This window comes from Balaenoptera acutorostrata, chromosome 1 (genome assembly GCF_949987535.1).
Source record: "Balaenoptera acutorostrata chromosome 1, mBalAcu1.1, whole genome shotgun sequence".
Lineage (NCBI taxonomy): Eukaryota > Metazoa > Chordata > Mammalia > Artiodactyla > Balaenopteridae > Balaenoptera > Balaenoptera acutorostrata.
In genome coordinates, this window is record NC_080064.1 from 3164817 (window position 1) to 3181394 (window position 16578).

General features: G+C 55.4%; 1 protein-coding gene across 1 annotated transcript in view; it reads left to right on the plus strand.

Annotated features, from left to right (window-relative positions):
* The first annotated feature begins 9726 nt into the window (after positions 1–9726).
* AJAP1 (adherens junctions associated protein 1) overlaps positions 9727–16578 on the plus strand; it is a 107016-nt gene continuing 100164 nt past the window's right edge. Inside the window, exon 1 of the mRNA XM_007166211.3 lies at positions 9727–9849. Within this exon, the coding sequence (XP_007166273.1) occupies positions 9821–9849 (29 nt within the window). The 5' untranslated portion in view covers positions 9727–9820. The remainder of the gene's footprint in view (positions 9850–16578) is intronic.

Sequence of the window (16578 nt, forward strand, 5' to 3'; positions counted from 1 at the left end):
AACACATGAATGGAGGGACGATTGACTAAGCTGCTGGCTGCTCTGCCTGGAGAGAAGGTGACCCTGATGTGTGTGCACCACTGTTTTCCTAGTAAGCCGCTCACAGGCACGGGCAGCTTCACATCCCTCACAGCGCTCGGCAGACCCTAGCCTACAGCAGGTCCTGCTGTTCCCGTTGAGGAGCTTATTACTCTCATGAATATGCATGGATGTCGCCCTGGCTTTCTTGTTGTGTGAGTTTCTTACTCTCTTCTGAGATGCAGACACTATCATTCCACAGCCACTCACATTTGCTTCTGCAGGAAGACAGGCTAGGAACGTAGTTTGCAGGCTTCTAGCCCCTGAGAGCAGGAGAGAGCTCAGAAGGGAGGTGATGGTGCCGAGTACCAGACAACAGCCAGCCACTGACCTTCAGAAATTTTTCAATGGACGATTATGCACTTCTATCTTGGATATCTGTTTATGGTCTGAATTCTACTCTGAACTGTAAGTCCTATGAGGACAGAGTCCAGGTGTGTTTAACTTTTATCAAAGTTTACCTGGCACCTAGGATCATGCACAATAAATATTTGCTGCATGAAGAATAAATTAATAGCTGATGCCTGTTCTCAGATGTACAGCAATTTCACTGACAGCAGCCCCTTCCTAAAAATGGCAACCATGTATGAGCATCTAACATGGCAGGAGCATTGCCCAGGTTTTATGATCTAACCCTCCTGAAGTTTGCCCTTTCCTCTCCCATTTGAAAGATGTGAGAACCACGGTAAAGGAAGTGACATAACTAGTCTGAGATCTAGGAAGGGGTGGAGGCAACACTTGAAAGTATTTGTTTGATTCTTAAAAAAAGGAACAAACAAAACCTGTGCCCTTCTGACTACCGTGAGCTTCCTTTTGTTGCCTACAAATGTCCCTGCTGATTACGGAGGTGGGGGCAAGGGGAAGAGTTCTAGTAGCATCGCTCCTCAAAAAGGTACCCTGGATTGCTGATGTCGCTTTATATAGCTTGGGGAAACGAAACTCAAGCTCATCTGGGAAGCCGTGGGCCTGATTCAGCTTTTAAACACCTGCTCCAGACACGGCAGACCCGTGCTGCCTTCTCTGGAACCTTTTGTTGGCTCCTGCAACAAAGGAGAACTAGGAGCAACAGACATGAGACCCAGATGAGCCAGGAGTCACCGTCTCCTGGGAGACATGTACCTCCTCGCTCAGTGAAATTTCCAGAAACAAAGGGATGATGGATTCCTTAGCTTTACCACACCCATCCCAAGGCAGAACTCAGCTAAAGATGTGACATTGGTGAAACAGGCATAGATCAAGATGTTTAGGGGATAATGTGAAGACTTAAGCCCCCTGTGTTATGTTTCTATTTAGACTCTTGATTCCAGATTGATCTCAGTCATCCTCTTCGATTATAACCTTTAGTAGGAGTTGGTAAAATTCTATCCCAGAAAATTTAGAATCTTGAAGAAACGAAGGCCTGCACCTGAGTTTTACCAGTCTTACAGGTAAGCACTGGCCTGCTCTCAGTGAGGGTTACATTTAGCCGAAAGTTATAGAAAACTGGGATCAACCGAAGCTTGAACTAATGAGAGGTTTATTTTCCTTACCTAACAGGTAGTCTGTAGGCAGGTAATTTGGGATGCATGTGGCTGTCCACCATGCCCCCAGGGGCCTAGACTCCTTCTATCCCTTTGTTCTGGCATTTTTGGCATGCAGCTTCCACCCTCATACCTGTCACCTCGTGGTCACAACATGGCTGTTCCATCTCCTACATCCCATCTGCATTCCAGGAAAAAATAAGGACAAGAGAGAAGGCAAAAGGCAGATGGTAAAAGGTCAGCCCCCTTCTAATGAACTTTGCCAGGCATCCCATCAAACAATTTTTGCTTACATCTCATTGGCCAGATCTATATCACAAGCCACCCTAGGTAAAAGGGGGGCTGGAATGTATAAACTTTTGGCCAGGCACATTTATCACTTCCCCCACCACCACCTCCACCAAAGTTCTGTTAGTTAGAAGGATGGGGACCGTAGATATTGGGTGGTCATCTGGCAGTGTGTAACTGCAGCCACATTCCCTAGAGGCCAAACAAAAGTGAACATTTCATAAAAGCACAGTTTCAAAGGTGAAATTCAGGACCAGCATTGATTATGCAGAGACCAGCTCTACTGTGCATAAGAAAATAACGATCCAGGGCAGCAATTTGTAGAAGTTGGGTATCGCTGTCTTGAACACACGTTGCCTACCAGGGCTTCTGCTTTTTAACATATTCAGAAAGCAGGCAGTGAAATGGGTTTCTGTGACGTGTCCTTCGTATGTTACACTAGAGAGAGCCTTGGGGTTGCATTCGCCCAGGCTGGACCACTGAGTCATCCTTCCCCTGCTGGGGGATCCTGGACAATCCACTTTGAACTTCTTATGCACATGCATGTGATCAGGCCGGGTATTCAGCCCGCATGGCCGGGAGCAGCCACGCCGGATATTACAATATTGAAATACCTTCCTACCAGCTGGAAACAGCACCCCCCCGCCCCCAACGCCCCAGCCCCTCCCAGATTGCTGCCGGTGCTCTCCCAGAACCCCTGCCTGGTCCTGTGGCTGTAGCCAACCTCTATCCCAGTCCCCAAGCTGCACAGTGTTAAGATGTTTTCAATATTAAGCCCAGGTATGATAATATCACCAACATCTCCGGGTTGTTGTGGCACTGAAAAGAGATCAGAAATGTAAAATTCATCATGATGGCTGACGCTTATACACAGGGGTGACCTTCAGGCTACACTGGCGTGAACCAGCTAGGCGTTTGCTCTGCGCTGGGGCGTTCAGTAAACAAGTCTTCCTCCCTCCTTGGCATGTTCCGGATCCTCTTCAAGCGGAGGGTAACAGCTCAGACAAGACATGGCTAGAGGAAGAAGTGGCTTTTCTGCTCAATTACTCTCTAGATTGGCTGAGAGAAGCCCAGATGTCACTTGAGCTGCTGCGGGGGGGGGGTGGGGGGGAGACAGGGTCCAGGAATTACTGGCTGAGAAAGGGGGCCGTAGAAGGATCTTAAAGATGATGATGACGTAGATGATGATGGTGATGATGATGATGACCCTTTTTGACTAATCACAGCTCTCTCGTCTCGATAGAAGCACAGCCCCCAAAGACTCATTATCTGACCATCTGTCCAGATAGGGGTAAGCCAATCACCCTCACCACTGTTGACAAGCGTCTGCCTCTAAATTTCCAGCATTAGTCAGGTGCCTTTGACTCTTAGGTAGGGGATGAAGTTGAGACCAGAATCCTCCCAGTCTTGAGATTCAAAGATCCATCTAGAGTTCAGGGATAGAAAAGGGTATGCAAACACAGCATGCTTGCCAGAAAACATGCTTCCCTCCTTTGAACAAATCCTGGCATTGTCCACTTTAGGGGCTCTGTGCAAACAAGATATTAAATCTCCTGGAATTGTTGGTACCAACTCATCTGTAGAGGTGTCACTTGCCCCTCCCTGTGTGAGGTTTCTGTTTCCTCAGCCCACTGATGTCAGCCTGGACATGCCACTTGCTTTTGCCAGCGAAACGTGCATGGAAGTGTCACGTGCCCCTTCCCGGGGAAGCCTTAAGGGTCACAGTGAGGTTCCGCCATGACTCTGCCCTGCGCTGTGTGATGGGGTGTCCAGGTGAGAGCAGCTCCTTCAGGCTGGGTCCCAGGATGATGACAACGTGCAGATGGGATGATGGAGCAGACGGTGGTCCTGAGCATGAGTGAGAAATCGACCTTTATTGGCTTCAGCCACAGAGCTCTGTGGCTTGTCTGCTGATGCAACATCATCTAGTCCGAGCTGACCGATGCAGTTTATGGAGTGACTTGGAAGAGACACCAATAGCCCGGAATCAGTGGCATCCAGCTCTGCCCTTTCTGCTTGGAGCCAAGGGTCCCTGGACCAGCCAGTAGGAGCGACTACTCAAGGGTGAGACCGCATCCCCTGTTTGGGGAGCTTTTCCCCGGGGAGCCTCACTCACTGTTATTTTCCTGCACACCCTCAGGGCTTGGTCAACACAAGGAGGGCATCCTCATTCTCTCACCTCTCCTCCTGGAAGGAGTCGGACCTTTGGGGCCAGCGAGAGATGTCCCCCAGGCCCCTTACCTTATTGGTAAGTGTGTCAGCTACAAATTGGTATTTGCCATTGGCACTTGCCGTCTACCTTTACGATGATTAAATCATTGCTGCTGCAGCTGCTGACTTTCAACACCCCTTGAAAGGAATTCAGGGTGAAGAGCAGAAATGAGGCCCTCTGTGCTCTGGGAAAAGCTGGCAGAACAGGGCTTCAGATAGTTAGATACTTTCAGGAGCCAATTTTATGAGTCTAATTCTTCTATCTCCTCATATCTAGAAAAGCACTAAAATCCTTCATGGTGATGTCTGCTCCTCATGACTAGCAGAAACCTTTTGCAAAAAAAAAAAAAAAAATGTGCTGGATTGCATGGACTCCTCCTTCACCAAAATCACATATATACTGACCTTCCCCCCTACATCTTTGGAGCAGTTTCTCAGAGCTATCTGAAATGCTTCCTCATTTTGCCCCAAATAAAACTTAACTCACAACTCACACGCTGTGCCTTTTTTTTAAGTCGGCAAGTGTAACCAGGGGTCTGACCCTTTCACGTCCCTGACCCCCGACCCCCCGATTTTCCTTAATACCCAGATAATCCATCTAGAGTTCCATCCTGAGAACTCTGTGAAGTCAGGCAGCCCTTCTTGCCACCACAGCCCCCCAACCACCCAAGGCCCGGAGTCTTCTGGATTGTGAGGGAGGAAGGGCGTTTTCTTCACATCTCTTCTGGAGTTAGTCACCATGTCCCCATTCTTCCTCCTGGTTCTTTCGACTACTGTGGGCTCCCCCCGCGCCCACCTGCCCCGCAGCAGAGACCATCCTGCCCGCGTCACTCCCTGACTCTCCTCAACACAAGCACCACTAACCCAGAGCGGAACTGCCACACAGGACAAAAACCTCAGACTTTGGACTCAGTCCTATGAGAACATGTAAGGACTCAACTGGATGGCCCCAGCCCCCGGACACCCCAGCCCTGACTGCCTTCCGGCCCGTGTCTGCCCACCCTCCAGACCCTCTCCTCTCCAGCTTCATGCCCCAAACCTCCAGATCCCGTAATGCCGAAGGACTGCGACCAAATTGCCACTTTATTTTGCGATGCAAATAAACCCTCATCCTCCTCACCCTTGTCCTTCTAAATCGAATCAGCAAATCTGGCATCACAGAGAATTTCTAAAAGCCTTGAAATGAGGGTTTTTCTCTATCCCAGACCAGATCAAATTCTTAGGCAGCCCTCTTTCCACCTGTGGTAGGAACCCATCACTTGCTCAGAGGAAGGGGAGGGACCATCTTTTTCTCTTTCTGATACACAAGGGTATTTGGATGGATAGTAGAGACCTCGCATTTCCTCTGGCCAGGCCTGGGGTGCTGCACGATTGTCCTGTGAGGCAGGGGAAATCTCAGCTTCCCTCTTAGCCTCTGACCCCGCAGCCTCGCCCTTGCCCTCAGGTGGAGTTCACGGCTGGGGGCAGACCCACCTGGGAACAACTCAGATGTGGGCGGGGGTAAGGGCAGGATTCCAAAGTCAGGGCACTTACCCTCCCCAGAGAAGGAAAAGTGCCTTGGAGTTCCTCCCCACCTCCCCCTGCCCCTCCCCCTCCTCCCCACTGCACGTTTTAATAGGTGGGGGAAACTAGTAAGGCCGGGGTGCAGAGAAGACAGCATGAATGCTTTAAAGAAATGTATAATAATTTTAATCAGCATTTCCCTTCCATTTAATATCACAAACTTAGCTACTTAATCAAATGTCATGCTTAAGACACATTTACCTCCTTGGGAGAAAAATGAAAAATGGCAGCTCAATTTGGCTTTGGATGGGTTTTAAAAATAGTCAAGTCTGTGAAGGCCATTAGGTAAATGGCCTAAGAGAGCTTCAAAGAGAGCCTCCTGGGGGGTCAGCCAGCTCCTTTGTTGGAAAAATAGGGCAGGGCAGAGGCGAGGGGGCTCCTGGAGGGCCGGGGCCAGCCTGTGATTCCAGGTTCCTGGGCACAGATTTCTCCTGGTAGGGGACCAGGTGATCTTTCCACAGTGGGTATGTCTGAAAACTTCCGTTTTGCACTTGCTGAAGCTGGTAGGTTGTGTGTGTGTGTGTGTGTGTGTGTGTGTGTGTGTGTGTGTGTGTGTGTGTGTGTGTGTGTGATGACTTACACTCTCCTTCCCAAATTCCCAAAAGAGGAGAAAAATGAACCGGTCAGAAATATGAGATGCTGTCCAAGTACAAGAAACCAGTTACCTTCATGGTGAAATATGTCGTGGTTTTATTATTATTTCAGCCTGTAAAAAATGACAATGTTCGCATCAAGAGAAAAAATAAAAACAGACCGAATAATAGACGGTCGCTCTCTTTGGAGGAGTTGGAGTGACCAGTGCCCAAGGGTAATAGAAACTAGTGGGTCCTTGCCCTAAATCCGACTTTCTATTGTGGGTGGGGGTGGAGGGCAACCTCCCTCCCCCAGGGGTTGAGGCGGCCAGGGCTATCTTGGTGCGCCTCTGCTGTGTGACTTCCCCCCCTGACTCTGTCACTGCTTGGCCTCACAGCTGTTTCCCGAAAACACTTCTATTTACTGTGTTCTCAACCCAGAGGTTCCTACCTGAGGTCTGGTAAATCCTCCAGGGTAAGTGGGTAGAATTCAAGGAGTCTTTTCACTTGGATGGTGAAAAATATCACATCCGAAACCCAACATTTCTTTGTTATAAACGTAGGCAGCAGAGCGAGGTGGTATGACACACCAGTGACCACTAAACACAGAAACTGCAGCCATTTCCCTCGTGCATTGCCACGATTGTGGACAGCCCAAACTATTACTGCTGGGTGTCCGGACACCCAAATTGTGGCACATTTTGGATCTGGCAATTCGTTCCCTAACATGATAAAAGGAATGTACATTGCTATATCAAAAATGTGTTTTAATATTTTGATAATGTGTTTCAATACACTTGGTTTCCTAAAAATCCTGTGCATTTTCGTCTCTGCACTAAAAAACGTTCTGAGGCAAGGTCTGTGGGTTTGCACAAGGCTGCCGAAGGGGTGCCTGGAGTAGAGGGGGTCGGGGTCCCACCAGGCCCACCGGGCCCCTCAGCCTCCTCCAGGGTTATTCTGGCTCCTGGAAGGGCCTCCCTGGTGCAGCAACCCCCCTCGTCCCGCTAGGTGGCAGCAGTGAGGGCACCGCTTGTCTCCCAGCTGCAGGGGCTCAGCCCTTTGTTCCAGGACGTCCCTCTGGGATCTGCCCCCGAAAGCCCTCAGGGAGGGAGAGGGCTCCAGGGGAAGATCAGCCAGGAGTGGCCAGGTAGGCAAAGTGCTGACTCAGCCTGCTGTTTCTTCGGACAATAATAGTGAAACTGTGTGTGAGGCAATCTCATTTAACCCCCACAAAATCCTCTGTGTGGAAGGGACTATGGAACCCATTTCACAGACGTGAAAACTGAGGACCAGAGAGGTTGATAATGTGCCCAGGGCCCCACAGTGAGTGAACAGCGGCCCCTGGGCTGCCCGGGTCAAGACTTGTGATCTGGCCACCACACGTCCCTGTTCCCTGCCCCTCTCCTTCGGGAAGCAGGTCACCCCACTCTGTCCTCCTGCCTGGGTGGAGGAGACCCCTACGGCTCTCAAGGACCTAGAGGCTCAGGGATGAAGGGCCTGCCTGTGAGTCCAGAGGCGCTGGGCCTGGCTCCGCCCCACAACCGGCTCCCACCCCCCACCCCCCCACAACGCCCTTCCCAGGGAGTCCTCTCCTGCTACTGGGGGTCTCTCACGTGGGCTGGGCGGTTACAGAGCTTCACTGCGGGAGGCACCTGCATAGAACACCTCTCGCTTCCCCTCCCCGGACCCCCACATCCACACTTGCAGCACAAGAGCTGATTTCTAAGGCCTCTGATTTTTCACCTCCCTCGGGGGCGCTGAGAGTTGAAAGCAGGGCTTTGTCCGCGGCTTCCCACGGAGTCAGCAGGTCTGGCCTTCAATGAGGAGTTTCACTGTAGTCACTTCTCTCAGTGTAAGGGACCCCGCCAAGGGCCCTTTCTCCTGTAGTCAAGGCCTTGCAAGTACAGCCTAACCAGGTAGGCCCATGGGAACTCCTGGGGCCAAGAGTCTGGGGCGCGGCGTCCTGGAACTCGCAGGAGTCCTCCTCCAGGGCCTGGACGAGCAGCAGCTGCAGTCGGGCGAGCCGGGGCTGCCGGACGCCCAGCCCGGGGCCTGTTGCAGCGTCGGGATGCAGGACCGACCGGGCTGGGCGGGGGGCAGAAGGTGCTGAAGCTCTGACCAGGGACACAGAGACTTCTTACGCCAGGGCCCGAGGCACGCGCCCAGGCCGCGGGGAGAGAGGAATCCCGAGCAGCGGACCCTCCCCGCCTCCTTCAGACTTCCGCGGCCTTTTCCGCGCAGCTCCGCCAGTAGGAAACTTTTCTCCTAGCCCCCGCCCCAAGCGCCCCCCGAGTGCTTCCTCGGGAACGCCCCCTGCCCAAAACCAGCTCTCCCGGTGCACTGGGCGCACCGGTAACCGGGTCAGAACCTCGAACCGCTTCGCATGCCCTCCGGTTACCGTGGCAACACCACCCGGCGGCGCCCAGCGGTCCAATCCGAGCCAGCGGCCTCTCTCGAGCCTTTCCCAAGGTGGGGACCGGGACGAGGCCGGGGCTGGGGAAGGGGTGGCCGAGGCCCCGCCTGCGGCGTCACCAGGGCCGGGCACAGCCCCGTGCGGCGAGGCGGGCCACCGCAAGGCGGGGCGGCGAAAGGCAGCCGGGGCCGGTCAGGGGGCTCGGGCTCCAGTTTGAGGGGCGGGGAAGAGGGTGACGTGAGCCGGGCCGGGCGGGCGGAGTTGGGACCCGCTCGGGGAGGCGGGGGCGAGCGCGCAGGGAGGCAGACGCGCGGAGGGAGGCGACCAAACGGCGCGGGCGGCTCTGCGGCGGGCGCGGTGGGCGCGGGCGGCGGGGCCCCGGGATCCCCGCGCGCCTCCTCGGCGCGGCGCCGCCGCCGCGCGTCCCCACGCCCCGCGCTCCACGGCGCCCTCGCCCCGCGCGCCTCCCGCGCCCGCCTCCTGCTGGCCTCCCGCGCCGCGGCCGTCTGCGGAGCGAGCGCTCAGACGGAGCCCCCGGCCAACTTGAGCGGCGCCGAGCGGCAGCGGAGTCCCCAGCAGAGCCCCCCGGCCCGGTGGCGCGCGGAGGGGACCTGCGGCCGCCAGCGTCGCCGCTGTCCGCACCCCCGGACCTCGCCGCCCCCTCGGCGCGGGGCTCGGGCCGGTGCGAGAGCCGCGCCGCGAGACACGCACCGTGCGCGGCGGCGCCGCCCGCCTCCCTTTTCGCCGCCCCGGAGGGCGAAGCCGCCGCTCCCCCGACCCTCGCCGCGCGGCCGCGGCGCTGGAGCGCGCCCCTTCCGGGCCGGCAGCGGGCGCCCCCGCCTCGCAGCCGCCTTCGCCGGGTCGCCCCCGGAGGGGGCCGCGAGCTCCGCGCCCGGGCCGGAGGATGTGCGCCCCCGCGGGCCGCCCCGCCTGAACCATGCGCCCCAACGGCGGCGGCGCGCCGGCCGGCATGGAGCCCCGCGCGGCCGCGCTCTGACTCGCTCTGCGCCCCGCGGCCGGCGGGCGGCGGGCGGCGGGCAGCGGGCGGCGGGCAGCGGGCGGCGGCGGACCGAGAGCCGGAGACCGGCGCCGCGGGACGGAAGCGAGCGGGCGCGGGCGCCGCGCAGATGGCCGGGGCGAGCGAGATCTGAGGCTCTGCTCCCCGAAACGTGACCATGTGGATTCAACAGCTTTTAGGACTCAGGTGAGCAACCCGGCCGGCTCCGGGGAGCGTGTGGGCGCGCGGGTGCGTGGGTACCGAGCCGGGCTGAAGCGGCGCTTTGCTCGGTGTTGCGAATAAAGGGACCCCCTCTCCGCTCCCCGCGAACGGCCAGCCGGTGCCCCTGGAGCCGGGTCGGAACTCCGGTCCGGAGCTCTGAGCCCCGTGGCCCCGCCGGGAGCGGCCGGCTCTCCCGGTCTCTGAGGGTCCGGGTCGGGGCAGGGGCGCCCCGCTCCAGTTTCCCGGGTTCTGGGGCCGGCCGGGCGCACCCGCGGCTCCCGGCGCCAGCAGCGCAGTGTCCTGGCCGGCCGCCCCGGCGCGCCTCCTCCCCGGGGCCCAGGCGAGGCGCGGGCCGCTGGGCGCGGCGGGCCATGGGCCCAGGGAGGGGGCCGGGGCTGCCGGGGAAAGCCAGGGCTCCGGTCTCCCGGCGAGAGCTTGCCAGGCGGAGTTGGAGCCAACCAAAGCCTGATAGCCACGCCGCCCGCCTTTCCCCTTTCTCGGGGCCCCGTGGCGGACTGAGCAGGGGCCTGCCGGACTCCCAGCTGCCGATCCAGCTGTTTGCCGGTGACCTCCGGGCCCGACGGGCGCGCACAGCTGGCGGGCAGCTGGGGCGGGAGGCGCTGGGGCTCTGGGGGAGGGCGGGCGGGCACTCCCTGTGGGCACCCCCTCCCCCCCGCAGGCAAACACCCCGGGAGCGCCCCCGGGGGCTTGTCTGTGTCCCGGACTTCAGGGCCAGCTGGAAGAGGGGGTTGGAGCTCGGAGCCCCTGGTGGGGGTACCCAGGAAGACCCTTTTCGGCAAACTTTATCTGCCTGCCAGTGGTGCTCGGGTTTCAGCCCCTGCCTCGAGAGGTCTGGGACCCGGCAGGGCAGTTGTCCCCTTGGCGGGGCAGAGTGCCTCCAAGACGTCGCCCTCCTGCCGGGGGGCTCCGCGGAGCTGGTGCGTTTGGGTCCCGGATTGCATCCGAGACCTAGGAGGACACAGGCGGAGGCAGGGAAAGCAAGCGTGCCGTTCTCGAGTTTGTCCACTGGGATGCACTGCGCTCCTGCGTTGGGGAGAAAGGGGCCGGTCTTTGCCGGAGCCGGTGCCTGAGCCGCCCCCATCAACACCCGATAAAAGCTCGGGGGGAGCGAGCTGAAGGGAGAATCAAATGCGCGTCCTGATTTTGAGAAACTGGAAGAGGACGGAGCCCGCCAAGCGTTTCCTAGCTACCCTTGTTTTATGAGCCAATTCCCCACTCCTGGGGTAAAGACTGTTTAAAACATCTAGTGAAAACTGTCAAATGTTATCATTGGCGTTTTCCTGGAAAGGGGCATTCCTTGTCTTGGTGGCCGGGTCGTGTTCAGTGGGCTGGGCTTTAAAAGGTTAATCCTGAAGCGGATTGCGTTGGATACTGGCTCTGCCTGAATCGATGTCCTGTGCTCAGACTAGATAAGGTTTAGGCTCAGCCGTTCTGGGACGCAGACTGAATGGAGCGAGGGCAGCTCTGCCCCGGTGACCCCTTCCAGGTGCCTTGCCATCTGCCTCCCGGGTCTCAGCCAGACCCCAGGGCCTTTGGAAAGATCAAAGGGGTCCCTGCTCTGTGGAGGAGGGGGGGTGCACCTTCAGCTCCCAGATGCCTCCTGAGCTGCTGTCTGGCACTACCTTCCTGATTGACTGCCGGCAAGTTATTTGAACCGACATCTTTTTTTGTTACTAACTTGCTAGATTGAAAGATTAGTACATTCTGATAAAGAGAGAGGAGAGTAAATATCACAGAAAAAAACCTCTGTGGGTTCAAAATTCACTAAAACAGTTCCTCTAAAGCATCCCCGAATGAGATCTACTTGGGATTTTGCTTTAGGAAATAGTTCTGTTGGTGATTTTGAAGTTTGACCTTTTGGTTTTTTCCCTTCAGTGTTAGCACAATAGATTTTCTGTAAATGTGCCTCTGAGGACGGGCTGTCACCTCTCTGGGAGGCTGACAGGAGAGAGCTCTGTCATGTCTGAGAGCCATCCCCTGGCCAGGAGAAGGGGCCGAGCTTCGAGGGTCTGTGCTTTCACATCCCACCAGGCACAGGGTAACAGTCACTGAAAGCCAGGGATGGCTTGCCTGAGACCTGGTAATGTGCTTCTTCCTTGAACACAGCCCATCACCTTTGCTCCTAAGCCCCTCCATGGCTCCCCAGGTGAACTCTGGGCGTCCTGCTGCCCGGCTTCAGGCCTGGTTAGGTCAGGCAAACACGGAACCTGGGGCCCAGGTGACAGAAGGCAGTTGTGGGCAGGACCTGAGTGAGGACTCTCAGCTCTGACTTCCGAGGCAAAGTCTGGGCTTGGATTTTTGCTCCTGTGTTGGAAATGAGCTGTGCGTGGAGCCTTTTCTTCCAAGGAGGAGGAACAGATTGAGTCTTTTGGAGCTGTTTTTATGCCTTTTTGGTGGTCGTTGTAGCAAAGCTCCAAAAATACCGTCTATCAGCTCAGATAAAGGTATCTCTCTTGAAGGTGGATCCGGAGCCTGGCCAGCTGCATCGGAGCTCGTTCTAGGAGCAGCTTGGAGGGGATGCTTACGCAGCAAGCAGTGCAGATTTTGGAGTTTGGCTGTCTGCTTGTGAGTGGCCTCTGAGGCCACGGCCCTCCACGTCGCAGCTTTGGGGCTTGGAGCCTGCAAGACGCTTGCCTTGAGTATACGCGCCTTGAGGTGTCCTCAGGGGGGCAAAGGCCAGCTGTGCCATGCCCCTCCCAGGCTGTGTCCCTTGCTGTCCCTCTGCCTCTTCTTCCAGCCCAGGGTTCTGTCGCCCCTTCTGTTCTGAAGGCCCTGGGTGTGCCTGGGGTGGGGGGGTGGGTCTATAGCAACATAACGTGACTCTCTTCCTTCACTGGGCGCTTCACAGCTTCCCAGGCCTCTGCCGGCCACGCGGTACCACGTTCAGGCCTCAGTGAACAGTCCCAGTGGATTGGCTGTCCCCATCCCCACCTGTAAAGTCCTCCAGCAGCTGGGGCTGTGCATCCAGGCTTTGGAGGATGGAGTCAGAGGCTCTGTCCACAGACGTTGCCCTCCTGGTCAGTCCTGGCTCGTGCCCACTTCCAGCTGCTGGTACCAAATTGATTGCCACTGGAATCCCTTGAGTGTCAGTGGCCGTGATACTCATCCGGGACAATATTGCTGGAATTAATCACCATTTTCGGAGGCAGCTCACATCTTTCCTGCCACGCGGGTACATCCCCCTCCCCTCACGCCCACCCCCACCCAGGGGATCCACTGCCCAAGCAGAGGAGGGGGCGGTGCGCTCCTTCCAGCCTGTCCCTTCGGTTGATTTCTTTTAATCATCTGCTTCCTTTTCTTCTGTGCATCAAAGAGGGCACAGAAGTGGGGAGCAGGGCAAGGTAGCTTGCAAGCAGAGACAGCTCTACACCTCCCTGAGGTGCCTGTCTCCTGGTCCCTGGAGAGGGAACAGTTTGCTTTCCCACCACATCCTGCATCCTCCTAGATGGGGTCCCTCAGATGGCAGCGGGAACGGTGGAATCCCGTCCCGCCCTTATGGTCTCCAGCCCACTGACCCAGGCACCGTCAAGGTGTTTGGCAGGTGTGGGCTGGTGGTGCTTCCTCAGTCCTTCATTTCCCTGGCTGTTTTGTAGGAAAACCACAGGGTGCCCAGAGCATGGTGGGTCAGAGCTGCACCCTGGGTCACGGTGAAGTGGGTGAACACGAAACCCCGACCCGGCCGACCACTGCTGAGCCTCCCAGAGCCCCTGGGCTCCTGCCTGGGGTTATGTAAGAGTCATCTGCTTTCCAAACGAAGTTGCCAAGTTTTCTTCAAAGGGCTACAACTCAGTAGAGACCAAATTGATGTAGAGATTAGCTTGGAAAGCCAAATATATCCTTGATCTAGATTTTCATGTTTGAAGTCTGGCTCGAGAGGGTTTCTCCTGCCCGATGCCAATCAGACAGGAGGGGAAGGCAGGAGGAGGGCTCACTGCCGCTGGAGTAGACAGACCCCGCTGCCCCCTGACTCTCTGTCTCTCCGAGACCCCCTGGAATTCTAAGGAGCCAGTGAGTCAGAAGGCCGCCCAGTGGGGAGTGGTGGTTACATACCTTGGATTAACTCTTGAGTTCATAGAAAGTCAGAGGCTGCAGTCCACCCATGTCAGAGCTCTGGGGGCCCTTGGGTCCTGGTTACAGAAGAGCGTGCAGGACTCACCCCTACTGCTGCTGGTGGGCAGGGGAGGGAGCAGGGGCTGGCCACCGAATTGTCTCCCAGCAGCCTCTGCAGCAGCCGAGTTAACTGGATGCCCCAGCAGGTGCAAGGCAGTGGCTAGGTGGCGAGTGTTGCTTCTCCCTTTGGAAGGGGCCCTGTGGATGGTGAGAGGTCAGAAACCCACCATCCATCTGTGGGGATCTTCATAGTTGACAGATATCTCCAACGTGACCCAAAGAGAGGCCGGAGTAGAGGGCGGCGGGAACGATGGCATCCATCCCGCCCGGTCGGCCCCAGCCCACTGACCTGGGTACCACCAGGGTATTATGTATTGGCAAAGAATAGGGTCCTGCTGCAGCACCAAGGGGGCTGGGGGAGGAGGGGCTGGGGCTTGTATTTGCATTTCCATCCCATGCGGGCACTTTACAAGAGGCTGTCACTTTCTTTCTTTCTCCCCTTCCACCCAAGAAAGGTGGGTGGCAGCCGTGCAGGGTCCATCTGTGCTCCAGCCTTCCCCGTTCACCGTTCACGTGCTGGTTCTGTCCACTCACTGGGGCTTCTGCCATTTGGTGCACTATCTCTCGGGTGGCCAGCCAAGGAGGGCTGGTGTGTAGACCTTGCTGCATCTGCTCTCCCACCGTTTCTAGCCCTGAATGGACAGCAGCCTGGACCGTGTGGCCAGTGAGCCCTCCCTGCCTGCCCTCCCCAAGGAGTTGGTGTTTAGGCCTGTGTGTGACCTCAGGGTCTTCAGCTGGCAGTGGTGCACCTGTGCTCAGGCTCCCTCGTTGGCAGTAGGGACGATCTGTGGACTGTGGGCTCGTGAGGGCAGGGACTGTCTCATCCTTCATCACCTCTTGAGAAGAGTGCTGCCACTTAGTCGATGCTCAGGAGCTGTGAATGAGTCAATTTGCTGCCTGGCACAGTGCCCTTGCTTTACAAGTCTTGCCCTTGTAGTTACTCATCCCTGACTCCAAACTGAGACTCAGGAAAGGAATGCCCAGCCAGGGCTGGCCTTAGGTTGAGACTCTGTCCTGTCCCCAGTAAATATAGTACTTCTTTAACCTCACTTACTAGTGCTCACAATTCCACCATTAGAGATCCATTCATTTGGCTTGAGATTTAGTCACAAGTGGAATGTAGACATGTTCACGAAAAACTATCCCACTGAGTGCTTTCAGTTATTACCAGTTCAGTAGGAGCGAGAGCATCCACTTTGTAACTTTCTGAGAGGAAAGGTGGGTGTAGAAGGGAAGAGAACATGAAGGCAGGTGGCACAGGTCCGGCAGTGGGATGGAGGAACTAAGGTATCACCAAGAGAGGACCGGGAGACACGGGGGTGCAGATCAGGGGCAAAAGGCAAACTTATTGTCCTTATAGTGGGCTGAGGTCTCCACTCCCCGTCGGCTTTCTTGGGGAACTGGGACAGTTTATGTACCTACTAGGGACTAACTAGGGGCAGGGCTAGTTCACCTGAAAGAGAAGGTTCTGGTCAGTGTGAGTCCAGGTGGGCAGGTGGAGGATGTTGAAGAAAGTTAGTGAGACATACACACTTTGACATGTCTGCTCCTGTCTTAAATGTGAGCTATGGAATTTGCACTGTATTTGGATAAAATATGCATGCTTTTTTAAAAAAATTGAGGTATGATTTTCATAAACATTATATTAGTTTCAGGTGAACAACTTAATGATTCCATACTTGCATACATATGAAATGAGCAGTACAGTAAATCTAGCTAACATCCATCAGTACACATAGTTACAGATTTTTTTCCTTAAGATAAGAACGTTTTTGGGGAAGAGAGGGATAAATTAGTAGGTTGGCATTAACAGATACACACTACTATATATAAAATAGATAATCAGGGGCTTCCCTGGTGGTGCAGTGGTTGAGAATCTGCCTGCCAGTGCAGGGGACATGGGTTCGAGCCCTGGTCTGGGAAGATCCCACATGCTGCGGGGCAACTGGGCCCGTGAGCCACAACTACTGAGCCTGCGTGTCTGGAGCCTGTGCTCTGCAACAAGAAGAGGCCGCGATAGTGAGAGGCCCGCGCACCGCGATGAAGAGTGGCCCCCGCTTGCCGCAACTAGAGAAAGCCCTCGCACAGAAACGAAGACCCAACACAGCCAAAAATAAATAAATAAATAAATAAATAAATTTAAAAAAAAGAGGCTAAATGAACACAGAGTGAGGAATAAGTAATATCAAAAAAAAAAAAAAGATAATCAACAAGGACCTACTATATAGCACGGGGGAGTATACTCAGCATTTTGTAATAACTTACAAGGGAAAAAGATCTGAAAAGGAATGAATATCTATCTATCTATCTATGTATCTATATCTGAATCACTTTGCTGTACACCTGAAACTAGCAAGACATTGTAAATCAACTATACTTCAATTTAAAAAAATAATTAAAAAAAAAAAAAAAAAAAAGAACTTTTGAGTTCTACTCAACAACTTTCAAATATGCCATGCAGCAAACAGATTGGTGGTTGCCAGGGGTAGGGGTAGGGGTAGGGTTAGGGGTGGGGGTGGGGGA